The 23665-nt window shown below is 34.5% G+C and overlaps 3 protein-coding genes across 3 annotated transcripts; 2 read left to right on the forward strand and 1 right to left on the reverse strand.

Moving 5' to 3' along the window:
* Window positions 1–11575: 11575 nt before the first annotated feature.
* On the forward strand, window positions 11576–12112 carry LOC121741679 (eukaryotic translation initiation factor 4B3-like). The gene has a single exon (XM_042134555.1). The coding sequence runs from the start codon at window positions 11576–11578 to the stop codon at window positions 12110–12112; it is 537 nt and encodes a 178-aa protein (XP_041990489.1).
* Window positions 12113–13885: 1773 nt separating this feature from the next.
* On the forward strand, window positions 13886–15087 carry LOC121742070 (protein EXORDIUM-like 2). Its single transcript, XM_042135097.1, has one exon. It carries the CDS (start codon window positions 13931–13933, stop codon window positions 14822–14824), a length of 894 nt encoding a protein of 297 aa, XP_041991031.1. The 5' UTR covers window positions 13886–13930; the 3' UTR covers window positions 14825–15087.
* A 4211-nt stretch (window positions 15088–19298) lies between these two features.
* On the reverse strand, window positions 19299–22633 carry LOC121742166 (phospho-2-dehydro-3-deoxyheptonate aldolase 2, chloroplastic-like). Its single transcript, XM_042135219.1, has 5 exons — window positions 22031–22633; window positions 21195–21472; window positions 20818–21094; window positions 20317–20562; window positions 19299–19840 (listed from the first exon to the last, which is right to left on the reverse strand). The coding sequence occupies exons 1-5, from the start codon at window positions 22541–22543 to the stop codon at window positions 19577–19579; spliced, it is 1578 nt and encodes a 525-aa protein (XP_041991153.1). The 5' UTR covers window positions 22544–22633; the 3' UTR covers window positions 19299–19576.
* Between the last annotated feature and the right edge of the window lie 1032 nt (window positions 22634–23665).

Raw genomic sequence — 23665 nt, forward strand, 5'->3', positions numbered from 1 at the left:
ATGATTCATATAATCCTACGCACGTTAATGATGTGTAGAGGTGGGTCGATACAATATACCTTACACCTTAATATTATCGAAACTATTGATATATCGAAATTCGAAACACTGAATTTATGGTATGACTAATTTAAGTAACGATACCTTATTGAATTTTCAATATATTGGAATTCTACGACATGCTGAAATTCGATACAATATACCTTAATTCCAGTATACTATTATTATAATATGTATATAATATATAAATATATTTAATATATATATATATATATAATATAAACTATTCATGGTATATAGTAGTACCATTTTTACCATATACTCCATCCGTCTCGAAATAGTAGTCTTATTTAGTTATATTACGGATTTTAAGAAATGTAAAGAAAAGTGGATTGAATAGTTAGTAGAATATGGGTTTCACTTATATACTCCCTCCGTCCCATTAAATATGCAACATTTGCTTTTCGGCACAGGATTTTATGTAGTGTTGTTTTGTGAGTTAATGAAGAGAGAGTAAAGTAAGAGAGAAGAAAAAGTAGAGATAGTATTGTTTTTATTTTTAGAAACGTTTCATTTTTAATGGGACAGACCAAAAAGGAAAACGTTTCATTTCTAATGGGACAGAGGGAGTATATTTTAGTTTTATAGCAAAATGTGAGTTAAATAAGCTGGTGGAATGTCCGACCTACTTACCATTTATGTTAAAAATGAAATAGGACTCTTATTATGGGACCAACCGAAATGGCAAAACATGACTCTTATCGTGGGACGGGGGAATACTTGGGCCGGGCCTAAATTCAGGATCAATCATTCTGACCAGTACGCTAATCGAGCCCAACAGGTTAACTTCACTGGGCCTAGCTTAATTGATCAGCCGTACTATCTCATGTTTTGGGCTTTTAAGGTTAATTTTGTCTTTTTTTCATATCCTTTATTTCATTTTAATTATTCAGGAGGATGGGCTATAGATTGGAATGGACCTTTTGATTTTGTAATATTTTTAGTCAATAAAAGTTTAATTAAATAATAGTAATATGCTCGTATAAAGAAATAAGTGGTTTGGGCCTAAGTACTTAATTAGGAATGTCATTAAGTTTTTTTAGTTGAAAAGCTGCCTTCATTATTTGGCTGTTCACATTCTAGTATTCAACGTTTTATTTGGTTTTAAGATTTTATCAATTACTATAATTCTTTACCATGGAAGATTAGCCATACATATATTTATTAGTATTAATTTAGTTTTTCCTAAGATAGGATATTCTAATTTTTTGTGATTTTTACAATTTGAGTAAACTTGCTTGAATCATATTCAACTGACATGACTATGATTTCAGAGATCCTATAAAATTAAAAGTAATAAATCATGTATATTTTGAGTATTGATTCCATATTCAAGTTTATTTAATTTTACATCCGAATTATTTCAAAATTTATGTTACTATACTTTGAAATTTCCTGAACTACTTAAGTTGAAATCAAGTTCAATTTTGGATTTTGCTGTACAAACAAATCGTGGATTATGGTCCACATGAGAAATAAATGAATAGCAAGAGACTCCCAAATTCAAAGTGTCAATTAAATAAAAACAATATGTATTATATTATACACGTTTTAACAGCTGTGGATGATTAGAGCCTCCCAAATAAAATCATAATTAGTGCCAAAGTCTGACTTTAGTTTCCATTAAAATTCACAACCATTCGCATTTGTTTGCGTCAGCCATCAACTTGCGGAGTTCCAAAGTTTTTGTTTTCAATATAGATAGTTAGAATTGAGAGAATTTATCACAATTTCTTAAAATTTTACTAAACTTAAGAACTTAATTACAGGAATAATAATAGAATCTATATGGACAATTCGAATTTATCACAATTTTTTTTAAATTTTAGAAATTCATTGCCAATTTTTGGTACTTGTACAAATTTTATTCCAATTTATAACCTATAAAAATTTGTCCATTACATATCACTTAGAAAGCACAAACACCTACAAAGAACCCTAAAAACAACCCTACCCAAGTCTCACCAACCCGATATCACACCTTAGTAACAAAAAATCCAACATTGAAATCTCATCCAAATACAAGCAAAACTGACGTTCTTAAAAAGTTCAAATTTATCCAAATTTTATGTAAATCATTATTCAAAATCAAAATCCAAAAATCTCATGGCTATATATCATAGTGAGATTCGAGTATGCAATTTCAACCAATTGAACTTTAAAAAATGAATAATATTTGGATATGGATTCCATATATACACTTCATAGCTCATCAATACCCAATATTAATTAGCTCCAAATAGTCCCACAGCTTATTAAATCTATATACGAAAGTACTTATTAAATTTTATAACTATTCTTCACCATATTCCACCTATATATATAAATATATGTTGGGTATTTTGCAGCTGGAACGATACCATATTAAAACAAGCATTACGTCCCATTCAAATTTAATTTAATTTATTGTTCAGCTGTTACACTAACATTTCCTATAGCAGCCTAAATATAGTCTATATTAAAAATTACATTTCACTTTTACCATAAATGATAAGTAAGTTTCAAATTACACTAACTTACTTCACTCATATTTTATTATAAAAGTAATATAAAAAAGTGGGTCACATATTACATTAACCTTTTCAACTCACTATTCTTTACATTTTTTAAAACTTGTGCTCACACCAAATATGACTCCTAATATGGGATGGAGAGAGTAACATATTTTACAGCTTGGATTAATTAACAACGGTGCATGCCTTCAACATTTGACCATTTTATTCTTTTTGGTAGATATAATATCTTGTGCTATATTGTCCTTTTTTTTAAAGTGGGGTTATGTATAAACTTATCAAACTAGTTGCACTTAAAAAGAGAAAATAATGTGAGTTATGTGACTGACTTCAACGAGAACTAGCAACTTGCACAATTTAAACTTTCAAATTCATCGACACTCTAAATAGGCAAAAATGCTCGATAAAAGAGTTTACGGAGCACTTGCCAGCACAAAAAATGCTCGATAACTCGTACACAAGTTATCGTGCTAAATAGCAAAATTATCAAGTGATAAAAAGTACTCCATCCGTCTCATAATAGATGACACGCATCCCACAAAAGATGTCACGTTTCATTTTTTAGAAAAAAGTCCCTCTCACATTAATATAAATTTACTATCTTCTCTCTCCACCTAACACACAAAACAACTTCACCTAAAATCTCGTATTAATTCCTAAGTATGTCATCTACTATGAGACGGATGGAGACGGATGGAGTATTTTATAAATAAATAAATGACCACTTTTACCGAGCAAACACAGGTGCAGTAGATACGTGACTATTACCAAGAAAACGTCATACTATATTATAATTAAACGAGCCGCTCACTCAAACTCTCTGCTATACTTTAGTTTCCAAAATAATGTAAGAAAAGATAATATTGTTACGATCAAATTATATTTTCAATAAACTACGTATATGCTCTATTCTCACATTTTATATGGAGTAAATACAAACGTAATACTGATCTCTCCATTTGTGATATATTGTCTTATTTTTTTATTTCAATAGTAACTTTTTTTATACATTTTTCTATTTAGCACATTACTAAACTGTTATACTTATATTTTATTATAAAATTTATATTTCATTAACATTTTTTATTTAATTAATTTTTTTCGCATTTTTCTAAAATTTGCATAGTCACATATGACCAAAGAGGGTGGTTGTTATTTTGTGTTGTATAGTTTTAAAGTATAGCAACTATTTTTATTTAACAGAATTCACTCGGCTAAGTACCCAAATATAATGTCCACATAGTATTTTTTTCGTATGTTACATCATACTCCATATTTTTTCTCAGATTTAAGATTTCGTGATAATTGACAAAAAAGTTCAAATTATGATTTGACCATTTTCTAAAGTTGCGAGATTAATCGGAAATTGACATAATTTCCGACAATTTATCCTAACTAATAACCAAATTTATCAAAACTATAAACATAACTATTTACTACTACTACTATTAATAAATTTCATTCATGCTTTAAAGCGTGGGGTTGTCTACTTTTGACTATGCATGGATAAGTTTGTACTTGCATATATAACACTCAAATATCAATCTTATGAATCTAAAAAATGAAATTAATCCAAAAGCAACCACTATCTACTAACAAGAATCTCGAACGTAATTAATTAGTTAATTGACACGCCATTATCCTCCCTAATATTCGTATAATTGTAAGATAAATTCCACTACTAACAAACCCCAATCATTTGGCCTCCACTAACTATCTTGAGTTCTTGCCTTTCATAAACTTATCCGAACAAATGAAGGTAGGACGTCTATTTCCGGTACATTTAATTCCGATATTGTGAAATATGCTCAATTATTATATCTCAAATCACAACCATTGTATAATGTTTTTTATTTTCAATTCATAGCCATTAGTATTTCTTTAGTGAATTCATTTTAAGCCGTGTTTGACAGATGTGGATTGAGATAGGGAGTGGGTTGAGTGATATATATATATATATGGCATTAATCCCGTCATTATTAATACCTAAATTCAGTGAATTTGTATGAAAATATTTCTCCAATAATATTTGATTGTAACTTCTAGATATGACTCATTCAAATCAATGACGTTGTAGTGTGTATGGCGTGTTCTGCATTATATAATAATTATAATAATAATAATTACTATTATTAATATTATTATTATTATTACCCTTTAAAAAAAAGAATATATACTTCATCTTAATGTTATTATTATCAGCAAGAACATTAATTATAAGAGACATGGAGCAATACGCAAACGTGAAATAAATCATAAATTCTAGCCAATCCATTCAGTAATTCGAGTCATCAATTCGATTTCAATCTACTTTTTGGTTTGGCTTATTCGAGCTTTTTTTTTTGCTACAATATTTTGATCATCCTAAATCCTAATGTACTCGGATTTGGACTATCCCATTAAGTATGTTTGCGTAAAGTTTAACACATTTAAATCAAGATCTGCTTTTTAAAAATCTTTACAGGGTTTACTTAGTTTCTTTTTTTAAAGTCAAGTCTCTAATTGATAATTAACACAGAAGACAAACAAGAAAAGAGAAAATTTGACAGAATCCGAATTTTTGAAAATGAAACAATTATACGGCCGACAGATCTTTGTCACACGTTTTGTTTTCTGATTAATGTTGACATTGCAATAGGATTTATTAGTTAGAATTTGAACAATTTAATCAATGATTAGACTTAAGGAGTGGGGTATGTTACATGCATTATTAGCCTTGGGGCTTTACATGCGTGACTTGCATTGTCACCACAATATTAAGTTGTAATTATTTATACTATTCGAAATAAAATTGGTAAATATTAAATGTATTAGTCATTTACAAGTTGATTGTCACAAGATGCATGACATACACCATCTTATCTATTAGTATTTATTATTTACACATTTAATAAATTACTATATTTTTATTTAATAGGTCTCAATAACATTCTTTCTCGGCCATACATCCGTCACACTGCTTTGTTGCTTAGCGGTACTAAAATGTCAAAAAGGTCGACTTAATGTGGGGAATCTCATTTAATTTTATGTTTGGAACAAGCCAATTTTAGTCCTATTATTTATGGCCTAGCTATCTACATATTTGATAATTATGTAAAATAAGTATTTTATGTGTCCACTGAACTCAGCCACTTAACCAACCATCATGATTATTGAGGAACAAATATTCGTAGTAGACCTATGACGTTGTACTAAAATATAGTATAAAAATTAGTGCAAGAGCTACTCGATCTCCTCTGAAATAACAGAGGCAGACACAGAAAAAAAAATGATAAATGCTAAAGTCCCTTTAAATTTTAAATTTTATAACAAATTTGATGATGATTAGCTACCTTTAACCTTTGTAACAAATTTTATCTATTCCATCATAGCATTATTAATTAATACTACTCCTAGTTAAGAAATTTGGTAGGTTGGTGCGACATATTTTTCATATTAATTGGGTGATTGCTGTAACAAATAAAGACCGGTGCATGATACATGTATACATGCACCTTATTTATTAATTCTTTAATGTGGTAATTAATTAGCCAGATACAGTCAAGCCGCCGTATTCTACAACTTCCCATCATAATCCATTATATATAAATTCATGAATTTTATAAACTTTAATCACTTGCTCGGCAGTTCAATTGAGTACTCTCCCTCTTTAGACCATTTAATCCATTTAGACATCTTATTATACAATGATAAATTTAGAAATTTGAATTTGTGTGATCGATTACAATAAATAAGGTGTCATCGATCTTCGAAGGTAAAGACTATTTTATTCATTTAGACATCTTATTATATAATGACGAATTTGGAAAATTGAACTTGTGTGATCGATTACAATAAATAAGGTGTCACTGATATTCAAAGGTAAATGCTGTGTGGTTGTCATTGAAAATAGATGATGGATAAAGAATAGGAGTTAACTCCAGCCTGAAAGAGTTCCCACGAAAATTGAATTTAATGAAATTTTCCGACTTCATGATCTAACAATCAGTACGTCCCTGAGTCCACTCGTCATTTACATACTCCATCCGTCTCATAATAAGAGTAACATGCTATTTTGGTCTATCCCATAATAAGATTCATATTTTACTTTTACCATAAATGGTAAGTAGGTCACACATTCCACCAACTCTCTTACATTTTATTATAAAACAATATAAAAAAGTGGATAACATATTCCACTAAATGTGACTTCTATTGTGAGACGGAGGGAGTATATAATAAGGGAATATGCATGTGCGAAACCTTTCCTCCGAACCTTACTATCGTAAATTTATGCAATAAATAATGCATTTTGCGTGTTTTATCTAAAAAATACTATGTATTTTCTGTAACTCAGTATTACAAATAGATATTATTGTTGTTGGAAGTGTGTTTGGTTGGAAGATTAGGAATACTAGTTGCACTGTACATCCATATATATAAATATATACTCCGTATTATACTTGATATAATGCGACATTGTAACCGAAACTTGGAGCTGGTTTTTGGGTAAAACTTAAAAGTGTGATAAAAAAATTTAATGGCTGTTAAACATGGCATCCACAATGGTCGTACTAGTGCCCGCCCACACCATATCAGCATTTTTAAGTCCGACCCTTCCTTCTGCAGTGGTTTCAACTAGTGTCCGCCTTATCATTTAAAACTCATTTTTCATGTAATTTGTAATGTTACTGTTTTTTATTTTTATTTTCAATTACTAAAATACCAAAATAGATTATATTAAACACAACAAATTTAAATAAACACCTACATTACTTAATTAAAAAAACATTACTTAGTTAAAAATAAACAAACTACATTACTTAATTAAAAAAAAACTACATTACTAAAAAAAAACTATAGGGTTTTGATCTATGCAAAATTGGATTTAAATACAGAAACGCAGAACAATATCATACGTAGGGCACTTTTAGGCCATAGTTAGTTAATTTTTAGGTCATGCTAACAAAGCATGACCTAAAATGATCTTAACATGACATTAAACCCAAATCTTATAATATGACCTAAAATTGCTTAATTATGACCTTCCGTGTTTTTGGTTAATTATTGACCATTAGATCATCTAATCCTAGGGCCAAGTTTTGGACTGCATTTCTGAATTTAAATGCATTTTTATTTTGATCATCTCCATATATATATATATATATATATATATATATATATATATATATATATATATATATAGGGTTTTGATCTATGCAAAACTAGATTTAAATACAGAAACGCAGAACAATATCATAATTAGGTCACTTTTAGGTCATAATTAGGTAATTTTTAGGTCATGCTAACAAAGCATGACCTAAAACGATCTTATCATGACATTAAACCCAAATATTATAATATGACCTAAAATTGCTTAATTATGACCTTTCGTATTTTTGGTTAATTATTGACCATTAGATCATCTAATCCTAGGGCCAAGATTTGGTCTGCATTTCTGGATTTAAACACATACTTATTTAGATCATCTCCCTATATATATATATATATATATATATATATATATAATGTGTGAAAAATTAAAAGAAACAAAAAAAAAGAGAAAATGTGTGCATCGTCCTCATCCGACCTCGCCGTCGGCCTGCAAATGGCGGACGAGGGCTCGTCCTAGACATCATCCTCGAACGAACTTTCGGTCGTGTAGCTCGTTCGCGACTCGTCCGCCGACCTACAATGGGCGGATGATCGCGGACCAGGACGAGTGAGAGGGATGATCCCTCCACCATTGTGGATGCTAATAGAGTCTAATTTTCAAATTCTTTATGTTTATATTCAAATAAGCCCTAACTTTGTATTTAATACTACTCATATAAAGTTGAACATATATAGAAATTGTAAAAGGTTTAGAATAAGGAAGTAATAACGACAAGATGGACGACATTGCTAGTAGTAACCAACGTGCAATTCATATCAGTAACAATTTATAATTAAGAAGTTCAAATTAGTGTTGCTCACGGTTCGAAAACCGGCGGTTCCGATTCGAAACCGCCGGTTCCAGTTTGGTCGAAGGCGGAACCGGAACCGGACCGTGAGGCTATTTCACGGTTCCGGTTCCGATTCGAAAACCGACGGTTTAGGCGGTTCTGGTTTGAAAACCGGAGGTTTCGCGGTTCGATTTTTTTTTTAATTTGAAATTTGGATTTATACAATAAATTGGAACAAGACAATGTATAATTCAAATAGGAATAAGACGAATAAGGAGAAAATGATATCAATTTTATTGAATTTGAGTTGTAACGGACAACGATACATTACAATTTACAATAGATATACAACTTACAAGTATACAACATACAACAATGTAATATAATTTACAAGTGTCGTCGGACTCGGAACGTAAATAAAAAAAACATGAAATGGGGGAAAAGAGAGAGAGAATTGGGAGATTGAAGAGAGAAACTCTTATTAACACAAGAGTGGGGTGAATGTAAATGAGGATAGAGGAGGGTATTTATAGATAAAAATGGGGGTAAAATGGAAGAATTCGAATTTGAAATTTGAAAAAAAAAATTGAATTTTCGGAAAACCGGCGATTTTGGCAGAAAACCGCCGGTTTCCGGGACAAAACCGCCGGTTCGGTCAACAAACCGTCTGCCAAAAGCTGCGTCATGTCGCCTTGTGGCCCGAACCGGCGGTTCGGTGACGGTTCCGGTTCGAAAAATCATGAACCTGAACCGGACCGCGACCCGAATTGCGCCGGTTCCGGTTCGAGAAAATCGCCACGGTTCTAGTTCGCCGGTTAACCGCCGGAACCGGAACCGGTGGGCATCTCTAGTTCAAATTATTCAATTACGTTGCTTCAGGAGATTGTGTAGTTTGTTATGTGAGCATTGTTTGGAGATTTCGTGCATTGTGAAATTGATATCTTTACTAAAATACACAAAGAACTTATATTGTTGTTTATTATTAGTCGGTTTTGAAGCAATGGGATTTACTAAATACCCACATACATTAAATTTGGTCTTTCTTCCTTGCCTTCTTTTGATGCACTTCTAGCTACTTGCTTTTAAATTGGATGAATATTCAGGTTTCTTTGTGTGTGTTTTTGGAATTTGTTTTATTTGGCTAATGTTTAGTGTGTGAGGGTTGTCGACTCTACCTTTGTTAATTTTTGCTTATTCTGTGGCTGATGCCTTTGATATCAATCGTAAAAAACACAAATATATGTGTGTGTTTTGACGGAATATATATATGTGTGATAGTGTTCTATGTTTAAAAAAACAAAATACCCTCTCTCTCTTTTCCATTAATATTTTTTTTTAATTTTCCCACTGAAAATGACGTATTATTTCTAAAATGAAAACAAGTATTTTATTTTATTTTTTTTTATTTTATTTTATTTATAAAACAATACGTATTATATAAAATCTAATGTCAAAAAACAAATGTGGTATAGTACTCCCTCCGTCCCGGACTACTTGCACTTATTTCCTTTCTGGGCGTCCCAAGTTATTTGCACTATTTCCATTTTTAGTAAAAATTAGCACCTACAGCCGCAATTGTTGACTTTGCTATACACTCATTCCTTAATCTCCGTGCCGGAAAGGAAATGTGCGAGTAGTCCGGGACGGAGGGAGTAGTATAAGGAACAATTCTATTGTCTACCCCTATTAAAAGAAATGAAACCTAACTATCTACCCCTATTAAAAGAAATGAAACCTAAAAATAGCTCTTATTTATAGGTTGTGGTCATAATATTATTATAATGTAATAAAACCTTATTTAGCTTTATTGAACAGTGCAATATTAATTTTGAATCAGAAGGGTACAATTGTGCAGGTAGGGGCTGCATACTAATCTAATCAGAAAGATTTAATCTGGCAAGCAGGCATCATGAATGCAAATTGAATAATATGAACATAATTTTAATGCAATTTCTATTTGATTTTAGCATATAGTTGGGTAGTATATATACATTATTGTCTAAATAAATAAAGATGCCAATAATAATTAATACTATTGTCCAACTCACGTCGGTAGCATTGAATCTTTTCCTAAGTGTCCGCCAATTAGAAATTAAGTTGGTGATTGATCTGGTTGATTAATATTTTAAGAAGTTTAAACTTAATATTTATAAAATTTGATCAAATTATAAGAACTGGTTTTAGTTTTTGTCAATAATGATCATCTTTTATTGGTATTGCTTAAAAGCATTTTTTTGATTTTCACGAATGAATCATTTACTCCCTCCGTCCCCCAAAATTCGTCCCGGTTTGACCGGGTACGGGTTTTAAAGAGTAGTTTGACTTTATATTAAATGAAGGAGTGTAGTAGAGTTTGGGCCCCACATGATGCTATTCTTTTATTGTTGTTTAAATGGTAAATTGCTTCAAAAGTCGTCAACTTTGCAAATAGTTTGGTATTTCCCGTAAACTTTAAAAGTTGCATTAAAAGTCATGAACTTTACCAGGTGTTGCAAATTTCCCGTACGACCCGACCCGGTACATTTCCGGCAAAAACTAATCCTACGTGGCTCGCCGGAGGCGTGATATAGCAAAATCTCCTGCAGAACAATAAAACGACGTCGTTTTTTAGTTTCAATTAAATTAAAATGTATATCAATTTAGCATTTATGTCTCTTCTCTCTGTGACAGAAATCTCAATTTCCGTCAAAATTTACACGTCAGCACCTCGGATGGCTGGAATAAAATTTTAAAAAAAAGTCATTTAATGCATAATCAGCATCCTAATCATCCGTCACTTCAGCATAAAATTTACACGACAACACTCGGATGGCCGGAATACCCGACACGGGAAATCAACACCCAAATGTAAAGTTCATGACTTTTCATGCAACTTTTAAAGTTTATAGGAAATACCAAACTATTTGCAAAGTTGACGACTTTTGAAGCAATTTATCCTTGTTTAAATGAGGTGTGATTAAAAAATTAATGTGATTACAAAAATCTGTGATTAAAAAAGTAATGCGAAATTAATGTGATTAACTAATTAATGGGAGAGAGAAAATAAATCGGAGAGAGAGAAATCGAGAAGCAGCAATCATGGCGGCTACGGTGAAGACAGCGTGGGCGAAGCCAGGCGCGTGGGCTCTGGACGCGGAGGAGAACGAGTCGGAGCTCCTCCAGCAGCAGGAGGAAACGGTGGCGGCGCCAAACGGCCACTCCGAGACAGCGGATTTCCCGTCCCTGGCTCTGGCGAAGACTAAGAAGAAAAAGAAGCAGGTCCTCACGCTCCAGGAATTCTCGACCTACAGCGCTGCGAAGCCGGCGGCCTTCCAGGCGAAGGGGTTGACGACGGACGAGCTGATGGCTCTCCCGACGGGTCCGCGAGAGCGAACGACGGAAGAGCTCGATCGGAACAAGCTAGGAGGGGGATTCAGATCCTATGGCGGCGGGATGAGGGATGAGCAGCCACTGTGTCAGGGGAGTTTCAATCGGGAGTCGAATCGCGAATTGGCACCGTCTAGGGCTGATGAGACTGATAATTGGGTGGCGGGTAAGAGGTCTTCTGTTGGTAGTGGGTTTGAGAGGAGAGAGAGGGGGTCAGAGTGTAAATATCGTGAATATGGAGGAGTATAAAGATATGTCCATTTTTAGTAAGTTTGAAGTGAGACAAATTTTCAAGGACGGACAGAAATGGTAAACTGGGAGGAATTTTCAGGGACGGAGGGAGTAATTTAACCAGCAATACTATATGTGAGATCATGATCTCATAAGCCAACAACCCATAGACCATTGTCTCACAATAGGGAGAAAGGTGAAGAACAGCTCAGCATTGGTCCAAGCTAATTTTGTGTTTGATTTTTTCAATTAAAATTTAAACTAAAATAATAGTAGTATACTATATAGTCTAATATGATATCAATGGTGTGGATAGTTACTTTTGAGCAAGAATTCATAATTTTGTTGCACTAATTTTGACAACACTAATGTCTATCCATCTACAACTACAACAAGTATGGGGCGGTTTTGCAATCAATAGATATAGCTAAAAAATTTATTATTTGAATCTTAGGGGGGAAGTCTTACCAAATTCACTTCTTCAACAAAATACTAGTACTAGTATTTTATTTTATAAATTACAGCGCCTTAAATTAATAATTAAGGCTAAATATGATAACATTAGATCAAGGAAATGAATGGAGTAGCTAGAATAATTCTAATTTATGTACTACCTTATATATACATGGATAGATGGTGCAAACAAATTATATACACATAGACAAAGCATTAAAGGGGTAAAAATGTACTCCACTATAATTCTAATTTTGGTAAATTATTAACACAATCATATTATATACTCTCATGCAAATTTTTCTGCTAACATTGAGAATTCATTAAAATTCTCACAAAATTTAAGTATATGGTTTGTGAAAAAATATGTTAAATAAAGAGAATTATAATAAAATTCAAATTTTTTGTATACAATGTCGGATTGTCAGTTGTCATTGAAAATAATTGACTTGTGGCATAATTTAGGAGATTGATCATGATAATATGAACCAAACTCTGAAGGCATGATTATTTTTTATTTATTTTGTACCTCCAGAAATAATAATTGGAGGTTTAACTAAGGACATTAATTAGTCCATTAATTAAGAGTAGAACATTGCGTGTTTTGGTCAAATCCGGCGAACATATACATAGTCGCAAGTCAACGTAAGCTGCATCTACTTAACTATCGCCATCCTCACTATTTCTTTTCAAACACCTCTTATTTAATTAAATATTTATATAGCATAGCCGTGTGAAGTTATTAAAGTTATGTAGATATGAATTAATTTTGATATGGATCACTTAATTATCTATTCCTCTGCAAAAATTAAATATTTTAAAATGGAACAACAACAAACACGGCTTCAAGAAGAGTTGATTTACATATACTATTATCGAATACTTCCTCCGTTCCATAGTAATGTAGGCACTTCTTTCCGACACGGAGATTAAGAAATTTAGAGAGATGAAGAGAGAATAAAATAAGAGAGAGTAAAGTAAATGAGAAAAAATGTGTTGACTTTTACTAAAAAGGAAAATTACTCCACTAATGTGGAACGAAGGGAGTAAGATTTATTAGTATTATTATAGAGTTAATTGGAGTAATAAACGTCATTCAATTTTAACAAGTAAAATTTCCGTTTTCAAGATATCACCAACTTTTTAACAGATTTACATGGACATTTAGTATTAAAATTAAAAAAAAATCCACGTCATGCGTTGGAATGTAACAGCCTGGCAAAAGGTGGCCCCCGCGCCAATTGCATCTCCACACGTGGCGTAAGCTGATATTGACACTCCCTCCCTCACAGCTGTCTCCCTCTTTCCCATCTCATATAAATACCAATAAAACTCGCACTCCAATTATCAAACCAAATTTCACCTTAGTCCAATTACCAAAACATGGCCTCAAATTACCATTTTGCCACTGTCTCTCTTCCACTCTTCCTCCTCTTTGCGACCCTATCCACGGCGGCGCTGGTGAAGCAGCAACCGCTAATTCTCAAATACCACAACGGCTCCCTCCTCAAAGGGTCCGTCACCGTCAACCTCATCTGGTACGGCAAATTCACCCCTGCTCAGCGCTCAATCGTCGTCGATTTCATCCAATCCCTCAACTCCGCCGCCCCGGCAAACCCCTCCGTCGCCGCCTGGTGGAAGACGACGGAGAAATACAGCAGCGGCGCGTCGACTCTGGTCGTCGGAAAGCAGTTCCTCGACGAGGCCTACTCCCTCGGAAAAGCCCTAAAAAACTCGCACCTCGTCTACCTCGCCGCGAAGGGCGGCCACGCGCCGCGCACGGTCAACGTCGTGCTGACCGCGGCGGACGTCTCCGTCGACGGTTTCTGCCGCAGCCGCTGCGGCAGCCACGGCGCCACGCGCAGCGCGGCGCGCTTCGCCTACGCGTGGGTGGGGAACTCCGCCGCGTTCTGCCCGGGCTACTGCGCGTGGCCGTTCCACCAGCCGGCGTACGGCCCACAGGCGCCGCCGCTGGTCGCGCCGAACGGCGACGTCGGCGTCGACGGCATGGTGATCAATCTCGCGACGGTGCTCGCCGGAACGGTGACGAATCCGTTCAACAACGGCTATTTTCAGGGAACGGCTGCGGCGCCTCTCGAGGCGGTGAGTGCGTGCACGGGAGTGTTCGGGTCGGGCGCGTATCCTGGGTATCCGGGGAGCGTATTATTGGATAAGAGCACGGGTGCGAGCTATAATGCGCAGGGGGTGAACGGGAGGAAGTATCTGCTGCCGGCGATGTGGGACCCGAAGACGTCGCAGTGTGCGACGCTTGTGTGATTTTATTGGGTTGGTGGGGTGGGATCCGGTGCGGGCAAGTGTACGTGTGTGTAAATATGCGGCGCTTGTGTTGTGTTGGGTTGGTTTTTTTACTTGTTTGTATATCTCTTTTTTTTTGTGTCATGTGATAAATGTGTGGGAATTTCCAATAGGGAAATACTATAATAATTTGAAAAGTAATGTTTTAAGTCAGATGATATAGATGAGTGCACTTTTGCTTTTGGTTTAAAAGGATAAAAAGGGAATAATTCTGCGGAATGTAATTTTGTGGTTTTGTGGTTTTGTGGTTTATTAATTTAATTGAATATCGATAAATCAATCTAGGGTGGGAAGTAAAGCAGCATAGGTGAGATTCGATCTTATCGACTTAAAATTATTGGGTTTGATTGTTAAAGAACGAATAAGAAATACTCTTTCCGTCTTCAAAGACCATGCACATTTGGTTCGACATGAATGTTAAGAGTAAAGGTCAATTTTAGTCCTAAACATATGGTCGAAATACGGATTTGATCCAAAATATTCACTTTTTGAAAAATGAGTCCAAAACAAATTAAATCCGTGTCGATTAAGTTCATTTTTTACAGTTCCGTTAATTTTCGACGGTCAACTGTTGATTAGCGAAATGATGACCCGATTAGGCAATTTTTATTACCGTGTCTCATATATATAAATTTTTTTGAAAAAATTGAAAATGAAAAATAAAAAATGCAAAATTTGAAAATGCACAATTATAAATGCAAAATGAAAAATACAAAATTAAAAACAAGTTTCTAATATAAAAATGCAAAATATATAGGATTCACTTTAAAACTTTCATCTCTCCCTCTCTTTCTTCTCCAAGAATCCTTCTTTCTTCTCCAAGAACCCTACTTTCATCTTTCTCTGCAAAACCACCATACACCATTCGACCGACCCATCAGATATGGCCTACTCGAGGTGCAGCAGGGGTTCCAGAGATGGCAGTGGCGCTCAAGACCTTCGATTTAGCTACGTTTTTTGCAATTGCAAGAAGGTAGCGTCGCTTCGGTTTGTCACCAACCAAGCAAAAAATTGAGAAATTGGTGAATGTTGTATCGTATTGTTTATGGTTTGTTGTTGTTGGAACAATTATTTGTATATTCAAGAAATTTGATGGATTTGAATGCAAAACCCTAATTTTGAATGATGAATTTTGAATTTTGGATGAATTTTGAATCTGAATTTGATTTTGAATATGGATGGATGGATGGATTTTTTATTGTGAATCTGAATCAGAAATATACAACTTAATAAACGTCAAAGTAGTCAATGATATTCATAGTCAAGCTCAAATAGGGCTTAGAACATTTTACAATAATTAGATGACTAATAATTCGAGATTAAGCCAAATCGGGTCAACATTTAGCTAATCGACGGTTGACAGTTAAAATTTGATGGAACCGTAAAAATGGACATAATCGACACGAATTTCATTTGTTATGGACCGTTTTTCAAAAAGTAAATGTTTTGGACCAAATTCGTATTTCGGCCATATGTTTAGGACCAAAATTGACCTTTACTCGAATTTTAATGCATAATTAGAAATTTGAATTTGAATACATAATTAGAAAAGTAAGAGAGAGATAGAAAGAAAAAGTTTTTAAACTATTGTTAGTAGAGATAAGTTTCATCTTGTTAGAGAGAAATGTATTTCCAAACTTAGATAGCAGATTAAAAAGGAAATAGTTTATATTTTTCAGGTATGGAGGAAGTACTATTTGCATTATAAAATTATTAATGAAATTAATTACTCAATTAATTTACATATTCTATATATAGCGAACGATATTTATTTTAATGTATAATTAATAAATTAAATAATTATACATAAAAGTATTAATTAAAATATTAGTAGTAAAATATAGTAGATTATATCTTATTATAAATAAATTAATTTTAGTGAACAAACAAAAATGAAAACATCAGACTTTTTGCGACTGTATAAATATAGTTCGATCTCAATAAGAATTGATCCTGACATAAGTAGATAATCTAAAATTTGTAAACTTATCTGCCTTTGTGAAGAGTACATGTTTGGATCCAAGGCTGAAACCTAATTTATGCATATCCATTTATAGAAATTTGTAATAGTGCCGGATAAACTTGCTAAAAATAACCCTTTTTTGTTTGTATTGCTAAAAAATGAAGCAAAATGTGTATTTTGTTGTCGGTTCTTTTTGTTGTGATATTGCCTATTTAAACTCTAACTTTCACAATTTATTACATTAAGGATTCCCTAATGTTTGATCGCGCAGATATGGTCATCATCTTAATTTCAAATTTTTACAATAAAAATAATTACTTTTATATCATTATCACACCACAATTAAAATTTATTACTATTAGTTTTTCGGAAAGTCAAATATGTTGCCTTAAGAAATCTAGTACTGTATTATTTTCTCTAGTTGCTCATAGTCCCAAGTTGTAGATAAAATGATGCAATATTACAAATAAAAGGTGATTTTTCAAGTTATAAATGAGATGATACTCAAAATTCTGTGATAATCTTTCAAACTTCACATGCAATTAAAATCTTCAATCTCACATTGTTTTTATGAAAAATTATAGTAAATGTATAGAATTACTAATATTTCAATTCCGTCAATAAAAAATCCACATTCAATTGGTGAAAGTGGTTGGGATTAATATCACTTCAAGTATAGAATCAATATCATATGAATAAATTAAATTAGTTAAAGATATAATATATGTAAAGAGTAGTTCATTGTTAATGCTAATTGCTATGCAGAAGGGAATCAATCCACTCGATCGTAAAAATAATGTAAAGTGAATCAATAATTAATCCACTTGATTAAGCTAAGATCGTTATTTGTGATTGTTTTGTAGTGGCATAATGGCATTGGCATATGTGATAAAAGTAACAATCTTATCCTTTCTGCTTGCAACTTGTTTTGTCACGAGAATCCCACATGCTTGTTAAATTTGAGACTTTAATTATAAACTTTTTCAATATTTATTCATTTATAAATTTGAGTCCTCAAATTTTATCAACAACAGGTTTATAAATTAGTTTTATATTTTATTTAGGAAAAAAAATTGGGTCCACTAATTGCATCATCATCGTACACATTCAGACAGCGAAACAGAACAATATATTATATGTACTTCGAATCTAAGCAAAACTCGAAGGTCGACTACAAAAGAATCAAGTTGGTTTATATGCATGCAATTGGCTGGCAATGGATGTTGATTGCTAATAAATTCATCATCGCAATTTATAACCCCAAATGGTGTTTTCATTTAATAATCTTTGTGACTTAGTCATATATCATATATGTAGATCACGATTGAGACATTTTGTCGCTTGCAAGGATCAGATCCGCAGCTTAGACATTATTGAATGAAGATCATATATTGTAGATTTTTTTAAAACAAATAAATGTGAGGAGATCAAACCTCACGACAAATCAAAATATGACGGAAAAAGGCTACAAAGTTGATAACTAGAAAAAATATTTGTAAAACAACCTATCACAAAAGATTATAGGATAAAAGTAAACGAAGTGAAGACTAAAAGTCGTACAGCCACGGATCTTTCATGATGCAAACTTTTACTCAGGGTATTGGTAAGGTATACCAAAGGAAAGGAGTAGCACTAGCTTAACCCCTTGATTGTCGGCTTTGGTTTCAATGAACCAACCGGCCAGTTACACCCGTCCGCCACTGGAAACACCACTTCCCGTCCGACTTGCATGTGTTAAGCATGCCGCCAGCGTTCATCCTGAGCCAGGATCGAACTCTCCATGAGATTCATAGTTGCATTACTTATAGCTTCCTTGTTCCTAGACAAAGCAGATTCGGAATTGTCTTTCATTCGAAGGCATAACTTGTATTCATGCGCTTCATATTCGCCCGGAAAATGAATATTTTATCGATATAGAGCACTCATCTCGATAAAATGATTTGAACCACTTATTCTAAATTAAAGGGTATTTTCTATCTTTTATCCAATGCGGAATCGACGACCTATGCCTTATGTATAAGTAAGAAGCAATTTTGGATTTGAACCGAAGAAAAAAAAAAGGAAATAGATTTGCTGACAGTTACACAAACCTAGATTTGGGCATGAACCGATTAACACTGAATCGCCACATAAACTTGACAAATAAATGCTCTCAAACGATAACAGATCTCAACACTCACACATAAAACTCCTTCAGCTTGTCGGTTTCCGAAGTTGTAGTAACCGCTAATATTCGTGGTCAAACAGCCAAGAAGGCTGAACCGCTAAGAGCTTCGCACTCGCACATTATCACAGGAAACTGAGAAAAGAAGACAAAGAAACAATCAGCCCAACAAGGGTTAATGGGTTTCGGGGATTGGGCTTGAAGTATTGGGCCAACATTAATGGGCCACTAATAATTACTCTGTATAACTACAATTTGATTTAAATAAACGCCGCTAATGAATATAACAAAGTATGGATTCAGACAACTTTTTACCAGAAACAGAGACGATTATTTCTACAGCAATGAACACCCTCTTGAGTGTTTGTCTGAAATATCTGTTACATTCTTGCTACACAAACGCATAGAAGCAAACTCTTAAACGCGGCCAAATATACGAGAACATATACATATACGAACAATTCTCGATAAACATGATGGAATGACTCAAAACACCAAAGTTGCAGAGTAACACAACTTTTGAGCAACATTAAGATTTCAAGATTTCACACAAGCAATGCCATAACTCAAACAACCCTGAAGCTTCTTACACCCTGAGAGATGGAAAGCGCTTAGATCCGATTCGTCTCTTTCTAAGTCGCTCTGCGATGATGAAGGCAAGCTCGAGTGACTGGGAAGCATTGAGCCTCGGGTCACAGTGGGTGTGATAGCGTGAGCTCAAATCATTGTAGGTGATCGTTCGAGACCCTCCAACACACTCTGTAACATTTTGTCCAGTCATCTCCAAATGCACGCCTCCTGGATGGCTTCCCTCTTGATCATGTACGTCGAAGAATGCTCTCACCTCAGCCTGCCAACAATCCCCCCCTCTCAATCAGATCAACATATCAAGTATAAAACTGTAAAGAACTTCAGAACATAGTTCCACGATATCAATGACACACTATTTCTTATAATAAATAATACAAATAGTAACACGATAATAAAGTAAAATATTGTTTCTAGTAATTGGTTGGAGTAGCTATTGAAGCCTTGTCTTCCCACTAGATATTTGTGAAAAGGGGTACCATATGAATTCAAGTTCAAATGCAACTAGACAATCAAAACGGCTATATATATTATATACGTACAATGGATCTCCAAGAAACTTAGGTTTATGGAAGGCGAACACAGATGTTAATTCCTAGCAGAGTCCATTCTGTTGTGTTACTTCATAGCCTAGGCTCAGGGCATTACAAAAATAGTGCTATAAAACTTACTCTATGAAGCAACTTCAAGGCCTAAGGGCATACAAGAAGGATGAAAAAGAGAAGGTAATGAATGTACCCTGATAGCATCAAAGGAGCGGGTCTTGAGTCCACAAGGAGCTTTGATTGTGTTTCCATGCATAGGGTCGCTGACCCAAGTGACAATTTGACTTGCTCTGCGAACAGCCCTAATCAGATACGGGAGTTTCACTCTCATGTTCTCAGCCCCCATTCTGGCAATCACCGTGATTCTTCCAGGTTTATTGTCAGGATTCAGGATATCAATGAGTTTCACTAGTTCATTAGGATCCATCTTATCACTAACCTGCACCATAAACCAAAATAAATGAGATCATGATCAACAAAAGTTCAGAGGAATACTAAGGCGGCATTTACTTTGCGTGTTAGGATGGATTGATAAAAATGATCCAAGCTAATTCATTGTTTATTTGATAGATTGATCAATTTTGAGCTTGTTTGACCACTCTATTTACCGACCACTCAATCTTAAGTTTTATCAATCTATCACCCAAATGTAAACGCTCCCTAAGAGAATCACGTGAAATATAAAACAGCACACCTTGATTCCAAGAGGGTTGGAAACTCCTCTTAAGAACTCGACATGGGCACCATCTAACTGCCTTGTTCTTTCCCCGACCCAAATCATGTGGGCAGAGCAGTCGTAATACAGACCGGACGTCGAGTCCTCTCTTGTAAGTGCTTGTTCGTAAGGTAAAAGCAAGCACTCGTGTGATGTCCAGAACTCCGTAGTGGTCATCAGAGCGTGGTCAGCAGTAAGACCACAGGATGCCATGAAACCAAGAGCCTCATCGACCCGATTAGCCAGCTCACGATACCTTTTAAAAATAGCAATAATGAAACTGTCATACTCAGAGAACAAGACCAAACAAGCAGAGTGAAAAAGTCCATAATAAAGGAAACTAGTAGAGTGAATACCTATCACCCTGCTCGCTGTGTTCGGTGAAATCAAGGTTCCACTGGGTGACTCTCTGCATGGCAGCATACCCTCCAGTTGCGAATGCTCTGAGCAGGTTGAGTGTAGCCACAGATTGGGTGTAAGCTTTTATCATTCTCTCGGGATCTGGAATTCTTGATTTCTCAGTAAAAGCATCACCGTTGACATTATCACCACGGTAACTTGGCAGCTTCACACCATCCTTCTCCTCAAATGGATCAGATCTTGGCTTAGCAAATTGCCCTGCCATTCTTCCGACCTGCAGAGGAATTCCGATATATCAAATTCATTCGCTAAATCTCCATATCATGATGGCAAACAAATCACAGAAAGAGCCAACTCATGGATAAGCAAATAGGATAATACAGTAGTTATATAACAACCAACCAAGGACACTGAAGTTGGTATATTTATCGAATAACGAGCATATGGGTGTAAACATTCTACTTGATCTTACCACTTCAGAAGAAGGAGATAACACACTGATTTTGCTACTCACAAGCACATCCGTAATCAATTGAGGAAACATGAGTGATTAAGTTTCTTATGATTTTCATCTTATCAGCTAAAACCAATTCAAACATCAGCTAAAAGATTACTTTTTTATCATCAATACTAATACAAATGCCATATCAGTTGTCACTGGCTGAATTTCAAAAGAACCCATTGCAACAAGAATCACAAACTAATGATGTTTACTCATATTTAACTAAGGTTCTGGAGAAACACAGAGCGAAACATCCATTCACAAATTTCAATTTAATTTGTAAAATAACAGTACTTAAAAATTCCCAAAAAAAGGGGGAAATTGAAATACCTTAATAATAGGCATCTGACCACCAAACATAAGCACAACACCCATCTGCAGCAGCACTCTAAAGGTATCCCTAATATTATTAGCACTAAATTCCTTAAAACTCTCAGCACAATCGCCGCCCTGCAAAAGGAAGGCGTTTCCGAGCGCCGCCTGCCCCAACCGCTCCTCGAGGCTGCGGGCCTCTCCGGCGAAAACGATCGGAGGGAAGGATTCGAGAGTCTTGAGGACTGATTCGAGGGAGGTTTTATCGGGATACTCCGGGATTTGGTGGGCCTTCTTGGATTTCCAGCTGTCAAGACTCCAGCTTTTCGAAGGCGGCGCGGCGGTGGGCGGCGGCTTCTTGGAGGATAGGACGGCGGAGATGGTTCTTGATCTGGGTTCCGTGAGAGAGGAGGGTTTGGTGGGAGATGGGTGTTTGAGGCTGGGGCTCGGGCGGAGGAAGGAATTCGGCAGCACCGGTGCGGCGGCGGCGGTCGAGGTGGGGTGTGTCAGAGCCATTGCTTTTGCTTGCATGTTTTCTCTCTGAGAGAGAGAGAGAGAGAGAGATGGAAAATTAGATGGAAGTGATGAGGGAGAGTGAAGGGATGAGATTGTCAATGGAGTCGGATTTTATATCTACAAATTGCCAAATAAGTTACCGATTGCCAAATAAATTAAGGAAGATGGTCTAATTTTGCTAAATAAAAATAAATCATAACAAATGAAATTTTTAAAATTATCAACTTTTCCCTTTTAAGTAAGTTATTTATTAACATATAGTAGGAGTAATGTTTAAAATAAGTGGATCAAACATTATTTTGAACTTAATTAGATGTTTGTTTTATCAATTTTAAATCGGCTGCACATCAATTCGTAATTCGCCAAAAATTAAAAGAATGAGATAATCATAAAATTTTTATCTTTTATGATTTCTTTTAAATTTAAAAAGTCTGTAACAGATCAGAATTTGAATCATCCGTTAGTGCAGACTTCGAGAATAAAAGTAGAGTACCACATTTGCAGTATATTTATTCTTAATCAAATTAGAAAAACAATTTGGAGATCCTAAGTTTCTATGTTAGACTAAGATTTGATGCTTTTGTGCTAATTGAATGGAAACGTTTATGATTCACGCACTTTATATTTTTTATATATAATTATTTCAGAAATGTCAACTTATTATAAATAAACACAATATCTGTAATCTTCCATTTCCATGGCTTGGTCCTCGTCCATTCCTACCTACTACCAAGCTTGAGATTGAATTATTCCACCTAATTCAAATGTGGCATTGCCAATGCCACGAGGCATTTTCTACAAAAGAATTTCTTTATAAACATAGAAAATCATTTCATTTTCCTTATCAGTCAAATCGATGTATCATCCAACTTCATAATGTTTGTTAGGTTAAAGAGTCATTTTATGTTACATTTACCCAATTCTTGTATATCTTCCAACTTTTGTTATACTCCCTCCGTCCCATGCTACTCGCACTTTTCATTTTAGGCCGTAAATTTGGGATTGATTTTTTTGTGTAATTAAAAAAGAATTTTAGGTATAATGAGACATCACTTAATAAAAGAGCTCTTAACTTAAACTAACATATTAATTAAGTGTATTAATTCTAACTTAAATTATAAATAGTGTAAGGACTTT

This window comes from Salvia splendens, chromosome 7 (assembly GCF_004379255.2).
Source record: "Salvia splendens isolate huo1 chromosome 7, SspV2, whole genome shotgun sequence".
Lineage (NCBI taxonomy): Eukaryota > Viridiplantae > Streptophyta > Magnoliopsida > Lamiales > Lamiaceae > Salvia > Salvia splendens.